General features: G+C 35.5%; 1 protein-coding gene across 1 annotated transcript in view; it reads left to right on the top strand.

Moving 5' to 3' along the window:
• The first annotated feature begins 2,310 nt into the window (after positions 1 to 2,310).
• Positions 2,311 to 8,946, top strand: part of TANC2 (tetratricopeptide repeat, ankyrin repeat and coiled-coil containing 2) — a 351,092-nt gene continuing 344,456 nt past the window's right edge. Inside the window, exon 1 of the mRNA XM_027771180.1 lies at positions 2,311 to 2,395. Coding sequence (XP_027626981.1) covers positions 2,329 to 2,395 — 67 coding nt within the window. The 5' untranslated portion in view covers positions 2,311 to 2,328. The remainder of the gene's footprint in view (positions 2,396 to 8,946) is intronic.

Raw genomic sequence — 8,946 nt, 5'->3', positions numbered from 1 at the left:
CATAGGGAGAGATACTCCCAATAGAGTCTTCAGGCCACTATCAACCCATAGTCCCACCTGGCACCAGGTATGCCTGCATGTACAGGGAGGTCCCAGGACACAAAACAGGATCTTTCCCACTGGGTCCAGTTGTGTTAATCCCTGTACCATTTGGTCCCTGCATACATTTTATAGTTAACAAGCTATCAATGTTACTTTTAAAAAGTCATTGTTCATTCATTCATACTTACCCTTTCTGTGGCTCTTCCTTTTTGTTTGTTATGCTTTCCCCCCCCCCCAGTATCATTTTCCTACTCTTGAAAGAATGCCTTTTCTTTTCTTTTCTTTTCTTTTCTTTTTTTTTTTGGGAGAGGTTTTTGCTAGAGGGCGCGTGCGCTCGCCAGACAGACAGAGAGAGACAGAAAGCGAGAAATCACCCCCCAGGGGGGATGATCACGCTGCAATCCCTTCTCCTCCGTTGTCGTCTGGGGATCTTGGGCCCGCACGCACACGCGCCCGGCGTGAGTTTTAAGCCACCGGGTACGGGACGTGAACCGCGATCGACTACGTGGGAGTCCAGAGACATAGCCATTACGCCAACTGCTGGTTCCCAAGAATGCCTTTTCTTCTAGCAATTAACTATCTGTTTCTGTTTTTCTGAAATCACCTGTATTTCATTTTCATTTAAAACAATTTTAGATTTGAAAATAGTTTTGTTGATTATACCTATTTTCTTTCATATTTAAAAAAATGTTTTCTAGAGAGCATGTACACTTTCTAAAGAAAGAGAGAGAAAAAATGAGAACACACCCCACTATGAGGAATGGCCATGCCACAATCATTTCTCCTATTTCTCCCTCCTTTTGGTATTTGGGCATGCATGCATATGCATCTGGCATGTTTTTTCTTTCCCCCTTTTTAAAAATAAATATTTAATTTTATATTTATTCTTATCATTATTCTTTTAATTTGATCAGAGAGAGAAAGTAAGAAAGTAAGCCACCAGGTCCAGGACTCAAACCATGATTAGCCAAGTAGCAATCCAGTGCCTTAACCACCACATCACTTGGCAGCTTGGCAGCATGTTTTTTCAGGCTGCTGAGTGTGGGACTAGAACTGCATAGTTGGCCGTGTGAGATCTGACTACCTTAACCACCGTGCCACTGGCTGGCCCTTTCAGAAATTTTAAACTGTAATTTACTCCACTGTCTTGTGCTATTCATAATTTCTGTTGAAAGACACCTGACAGTGTTGATTATTGCTGCTTTAAATATATTTATTGTTTGCTATTTAAAAATTTTGTTTTTTAGCACTTAGGCTGTGATTTGCTTCATGTTTTTATTTGTATTCTGTTTGTATTATACGTCTTAAAGATGTGACTTCATGTCTTTCATTAATGCTAGGAAGTTCTTAGTTATCACTTAAACTATCATTTCTTCCTTGTTTTTTCATTTGTTTCTTTTAAAAGTTTCCATTATAGATATATGTTATAACTTCTCAGTGGATTCTATATGTCTCAAATACTCTTTTCTGTATTTATCAATCTTTATCTTTCATTCCTTTAGTTTTGATGTTTTTTGTTGACCTGTGTTTCTCTTCATGTTTGCTGTATTCCATCTGCTAGACATATCAGGTACCAACAACATGTTTGAGAAACTTTGCTATGAAGAGCAAGGATATAGAAACAGTAATTATAACAGTAATTAGACCATAGGAGAGTGAAGAGGGAGGCTTTATTTGTTTTTGGACAGGACATACTAACATACATTTATGTTATAACTAAAATGATTCAGTAGAGAAAAAATGAAAACTGTGAGAGAGAAAAGAAAGATGAGTTTTTGATAAGTCTTTGAGAAGGTGAGAAAGTTATAATCAAAATCATAGTTGGAATGGCTATCCTTTCATAGGAGTGGGACACAGAAAGTAGTCTTGTGGGATAGAATTCTGGTTGATCAATAGAACATCTTCAGATGCAATATGTAGAGAGAGAGAGTGTGTGTGTGTGTGTTTTTATGTCTGTGTGGGAAGGGGAGGGGAAGCATATGGGAAAATTGCCTAAGACATGGAAAGTCAAGTGAAAAGTAGGCTGTATTTATAGCTAGCTAATTATGTTTTGCATTTGATATTCCCCTTTATTTTGTAGAGTGATAAAATGCTAAGTATTATAGTATACTTTTAAGAAATAATTTAAATGTTTAATTTTTTTGTCATATAGTTGCACATTTAAACAGCTAATTATTTTTGTAGCCATTTAAAATTAATTCTCAGTATTTTGAATAGAAAACGGAATTTTCTTAAACATATCTTTTCATATTCTATTTTTCAGTTTTGTACTAGACTAGCACAACCATGTTTCGGAATAGTCTCAAGATGCTTCTTACTGGTGGGAAATCAAGTCGTAAAAACAGGTCAAGTGGTAAGTGACTATGCAATATTTTGTGTGATATTTTTAAAATTTAAGTTCTTTTTAGGATCTGAATTAATGCAATAATGCTTTGTATAATCATTAAGTGGTTTATTTAACTTAGAAAAGAAATTTACTTTCTATGGCTGTTAAAATATTTATTAAAAGATTAGAACACTTAAATGTTTATCAGGTACAGTCAAGTCAAGGAAAAGTTTGTGAGGCCAAAGTATTTATTTCTAGTAGAGAGTAATGTTTCTGTGCATCTGCTTATAAAACCCACCTTAAATCTAAAGTTATTTTCTGAAATTATTTAATACCTTAAATTATTGTAGTATTAGCACTTTTAGCAAAGGAAAACTGTAAAAGTAGGAACTATCCCCAAAGGTTTATATTGAAAGTAAAATTTAAGTTGAATATATTTACAACCATTAAAATAAAATGCTTTTGTTTTGTTTTTAAGGAGTAAGAGGGTAAGTTTTAGACTTTTAAGGTAAATAAAAAAGCTACATATATTTTTGGAGAAAACACTGAAGAGAAATGTCCTAGGATGTTTTGTTCAAGGGTAGTAGACTTTTACTGTAGTCTTTATAATCTTTTCAACTTCCTGATTTTTTTATAGTTTGTATGTTCATATTGGTAGTATAAAATTATTTAAGAATGTTTTTGTAATTTCCATTGTCATTATTGATTAACCCATATAGATATTTAAAAGTGTGTCCATCCATTTCCAATTACTTAATAATTTTCTGATTATCTTATTGAAAGGAAAAACTTGACACAAACCAAGGGAAAACTGATTTTTCCTTTACTACCCACACTAATTAATACTTCTGGCTATCAAATATGTGGATTTTTTTTCCCCCTAGAATAATTCAGTTGTGTTCTCTGGTGGACTCTTACTGGATGTTCTACAATTCAATACAGTTCAGTTCTGACGCCATCCATCTTCCTGAGGTTAGCACAGACTCCACAGGTTACAGCCTCAGCCCCACAAGACTGCCCTCTCCACACACACTTTGCCTACCAATCACAATTGGTTCATCCCAGGATACCCACAACTTTCATCCAGTGTGGCTACAAATTAGAGATTGCCATGACCCTCTCCTTGGGTTTGATCATTGCTAGATTGGCTCATAGATAGAACTCAGGGAAACTACTTACTTACCAGTTATTGGTTTATCATGAAAGAATGCAGATCAGGAACAGACAGATAGAAGAAATGGGTAGATCAAGTCACAGAGGGAAGGATGCTGAGCTTACATGGTCTTTTTGGAGTACCACTCTCCCTACACCATTACAGGTTTATAACCCGGAAGCCCTCCAAAGCCTATCCTTTTTTGGGTTTTTAAGGAGGCTTCATTATGTATGCATGATTGATTAAATCACTGACCATTCATGAACTCAAATTCTGCCTGTCTCCTCTCCCCAGAGGTCAGAGGATGAGATTGAAAGCTCCAACCCTGTAATTGTCCATCCTGAGGCTATCCAGAGCCCTCAACACTAGTCAACTCTTTTTTTTTTTTTTTTTAGGAATTATTTATTTGATTTTATTTGTTATCATCATCATCATTATTATTATTATTATTTTGACCAGAGAGAGAGAGAGAGAAAAGGAAAGTGAGAAAGCAAGCCACTAGGTCTGGGACTTGAACAGCTCTCGACCATGTAGGAATCTACCGCCTTAATCACCCGATCACCTACTGGCCCCACCAGTCAACTCTTTAGCATACAAAATAAGATTTATAATTTAGGAGACACCAAGGATTTTAGAGCCATTAGCAGAAACTGGCAGAGACTAAAATAAATATTTTTTACTATGTCACATTTATTATTATTATTGAACTCTGGCTTAATTATAATATTATCAGTAAATCTATTCTGCATTGTTTTATTCTTCTGAAATTTGCTTGCCATTTCATCATGTAGTGAATTTTAGTGGATGTTCCAAAGGCACCCAAAAATAATGTGAGTCCTATAGTTATTAAATGTAGTATGGGTCATTTTTGTTAATGATAGTCCTCAGATATATATATATTTTTAAGAGGTTTTTGCAATAGGGCACGTGCGCTTGCCAGACAGACAGAGAGAGACAGAGAGATAGAAAGCGAGAAATCCCCCCCCAGGGGAGATGGCCACACCGCAATCCCTTCTCCTCCATTCTCCTCTTGGGATCTTGGGCACGCATGCACACGCACCTGGCGTGAGTTTAAGCCAGGACTCGAACTGCAGTCGACCACATGGGAGTCCAGCAACATAGCCAGTACGCTAACTGCTGGTCCTAGTCCTCAGATATTTTATAACCCTTATTAAAAAAAATTATTTACTGAGAAAAGTGTGATAAAATACTGTACTGTGATTGTAGATTTGTCTGTTTCTGTATCTAGTTCTTGACAGTTTTTGCTTTATGTATTTAGAAACTATCTTATTAGGTATATTTAAATTTAAAACTGTTATAGCTTCCTGGTGAATTGACTGTTTTACCATCATAAAACATTCTTTACTTCTAATGATGCCTTTTGTTTAAAAGTTGACTTTGGCTAATATTAATGTAGCTACTCCAGCTTTTTATGTTAGTGTTTGATTGATATGAGGGAACTTCAAAACATTCATGGAAAAATGGGATTAAAGTATGAGTTTATTTTGGTTCAAAAGTTTCTGAAATCCCTGTATAGTTTATTTTATAATATATATTTTCTATAATTTTTTAAAGACCCCCCATTATTTGTTACATTTGTTACTGTCAACATTTTTATAGGCTAATGTTCTTAATGGAATGTAGTTGAATTTTTCTTTACTTTTTATTCATTCAACCAAGTTTTTTTCCCCCCATAAGGAAGACTTTGGTTTACATTAATCCAGCCAGTGACATATTAGGTTGCCTGAAAAATCATGATATGTTTTTTGTTGTTGTTGTTTTTTGTTTTGAGAGGTTTTTGCTATATGGGGCGTGTGCTCGCCAAAAAGACAGAGAGAGACAGAGAGACAGAAAGTGAGAAATCACCCTCCCAGGGGGGATGGTCATGCCACAATACCTTCTCCTCCATTCTCCTCTCAGGATCTTGGGCACGCACGCACACGCACCCGGCGCAAGTTTAAGCTGCCGGGTCTGGGACTTGAACTGCAGTCAACTACATGGGAGTCCAGCAACATAGCCATTACACCAACTGCTGGTCCCATTATGATGTGTTTTTATATACAAAAGTGTGTCATGACTTTTCAACAACCCATTATTTGTGTTTAAGTTAAACACCTTACTATGTGTTTTCTTCTAGTCCTACCTGTTTTATGCTTTTTTCCTCTCTTCTTGCTTTCTTTTGTATTGATCAAAACATTTTTTATTATTCCATGTTTCTTCCTATTAACTTGGAAATTATATATACTTTGTAGTTTTAACCCCAAAGATGAAAACATAGGCCTTTAGCTTACCAAAGTTTGATATTAGCACTTTTATAGTCTTCTCCCTCCCCACCCCCCCAACAGGGTGTTTTTATTGTTCTCCAGAGAGAGAGGGAAAGAAAGATAGCCCCACCAATAGGGTGTGGTCATGCTACAATTGTTTATCCTTCATCTCACCATCCCAATAGGATCCTAGGCACAAACACACATGCATCCAGCATTTTTTTTGAAGGAGCTAGATAAAATTTATTAGAAAGAAAAATGTAATAATTGATACTAAAAAGTAAACTCATTATTTAAATGAAGCTGTTGAAAAAAATGTTTGTGTACTAGAAAATAGAATTAAGGAAATAGTCTAGAGTACAGCACAGAGAGGCAGAGGGCTTCAAAACAGGATTGGGAATTCAAGGAACGAAGAGAGTAATGTGATCCTGACACAAATTAACTTTGTTTTGTTTGTTTAATTGATTAATTAATTTTATATTACATATAATCACATATATCTTTACAGTGTATACCATATCTTTTCCCAGCGTGATTACCATGCATATCAGTCAAGACAAAGATATTAGTATGCACATCATCATCAGCAAATAGCTTTTCATTGTTTTGGCAATTAAATGTACTTTTCCCCCCTTTTTCTTCCCCTGTTCCCCTCCCTCCCTTCATTACCCACCCCCATATTACCCTTATCCTTACTATCTCTAGTAGTAAGATAGTAACTGGCATAAGGTATAGATAATTGGTAGATAGATAGATAGATAGATAATCACTTATTGAGTGGGGACATAGAAAGTCTGTCTTTCATATTCTGACTTGCTTCACTTAGCATTAAATCTTCCATATTGGTCCACTTTGTATCAAATGTCAGGGCTTTGTTATTTTTTATGACTGAGTAGTATTCCACAGAGTATGTATGCCACATTTTTAATCCAGTCATCTATTTTTGGACAGTTGGGTTGCTTCTATGTCCTAGTGATTGTAAATAGTGCTGCAATAAACATGGATATGCAAGTGTTTTTCTGACTGAGGGTTTTTCTATCCTTTGGGTAAATACCTAAAAGTGGAGTTACTGGGTCACATGGTAATTCTATTTGTAGGTTTCTAAGGAATCTCCATACCATTTTCCAAAGTGGATGTGCTAATTTACATTCCCACCAACAATGTAAGAGAGTTCCCTTTTCATCACAGCCTCATCACTACTTATCATTATTTAGTTTCTTAATTTTAGTCATTTCGACTGGGGTTAAGTGGTATCTCATTGTGGTTTTGATATGTATTTCCCTTCTGATAAGAAATGTCAAGCATGTTTTCATATGCTTTTGGGCCATTTATGTGTCTTCTTCAGAGAATTGTCTGTTCAACTCCTTTTCCTATCTTTTAATTGGATTGCTCTTTTTTTTTTTTTTTTTTTTTTTTTTGTGGATAAATTGCTTGAGTTCCCTGTATATTCTGGCTATCAGTCCCTTGTCTGAGCTATGATTTGCGAATATATTCTCCCACTTTGAGGGTTTTCTTTTCACTCTACTTATTGTTTCTTTGGCTGTGCAGAAGCTTCTCAGCCTAATATAGTCCCATTTGTCTATTTTGGGGACTATTGCCTGTGCTTCTGGAGGTCTTCTTTAAAAAGTCTTTGCATACTCCAAGTTCTCCAAGAGTTTTGCCTGTGTTTTCCAGCACTATTTTTATAGTTTGAGGTTTTTTGTTTAGATTCTCAAGCCATTTTCAGTTAATTTTTGTTAGTGGTAGATATAAGGATCTAGTTTCATTCTTCTGCAGGTGTATATCCAGTTCTTGCAGCACCATTTGCTGAAGAGATTTTCTCTTTCCCATTGGATTGTCTTGTGGCCTGTGTCAAGGATCAGTTGACTGTATGTTTTGGGGGTTATTTGGGGGATCCTCAGTTCTGTTCCATTGGTCTGACTGTTTTTGTGGCTAAAATACCATGGCTAAAATACCATGCTGTTTTAATTATCATGGCTTTGTAATATGTTTTGAGGTTGGAAAGTAAGATATCGTGGGACCAGTAGTTAGCGTAATGGCTATGTTGCTGAACTCCCATGTAGCAAAAACCTCTCAAGAGGTTTGCTTTGGCAATACAGGACCTTTTATGTCCAGACAAATTTTATGATTTTTTTTCTATTTCTGTGAGGAATATGTCTGGAAGTTTGATTGGGATTGCATTGAATTTGTAAATTAATTTGGGTAGGACTGTCATATTGATTATATTAATTCTTCCAATCCAAGAATATAAGATGTTTTTCCACTTTTTTGTATCATTTTTAATTTCTTTTTCTAGCGTTTCATAGTTTTCCATAGAGATCTTTGATGTCTTTGGTAAGGTATCTTAGGCCCAGATATCTTATTGGCTTCATGGCTATTTTAAATGGGATTCATTTCTTCAATTCTGTCTCAGTTTGTCCATTGTTGGTGTATAAATATGCTATAGAATTTTGCATGTTGATTTTGTGTCCTACCACTTTCCTATATTTGTTTATCACTTCCAGGAGTTTTTTCATGGATTCTTTTGGATTGTTTTTATGTATAGCATCATATCATTTGCAAATAGAGATAATTTCACTTCTTCTTTTTCTATTTGAATGCCTTTTATTTGACTCTCTTGTCTAGTTGCCTTGGCTAGAACTCCCAGTAAGTACTACGTTTAAAAAAAAAAAAAAGTGGAGAAAGTGGTCAGCCTTGTCTTGTTCTAGTTTTTAGTGGAAAGGTTTTCAGCTTTTCCCCATTCAGTATGATGTTAGCTATAGGATTTTCATAGATGACTTTCATTGTGTTAAGGAATGTCCCTTCAATGCTGATTTTACTGAGAGCCTTAATCATGAAAGGATGTTGTATTTTATCAAATACTTTTTCTGCATTGATTGATGTGATCATATGGTTTTTATCTTTCTTTTCGTTAATGTTATGTATTACATTTATTGTTTTGCATATGCTGAATATATTGCATCCCTGGAATAAATCCTACTTGGTCATGTTTTATAATCTCTTTAATATGTTGTCAAATATGATTTTCTAGTGTCTTGTTGAGAATTTTTTTTTTTTTGGAGAGATTTTCACTGTAGGGCACGTGCGCTCGCCAGACAGACAGAGAGAGACATAGAGACAGAAAGCGAGAAATCATCCCCCAGGGGGATGGTCACGCCGCA

Source organism: Tupaia chinensis, unplaced genomic scaffold (assembly GCF_000334495.1).
Source record: "Tupaia chinensis unplaced genomic scaffold, TupChi_1.0 Scaffold000187_1, whole genome shotgun sequence".
Taxonomy (NCBI): Eukaryota; Metazoa; Chordata; class Mammalia; order Scandentia; family Tupaiidae; genus Tupaia; species Tupaia belangeri.
This window is presented reverse-complemented; position numbering and strand designations above follow the sequence as displayed.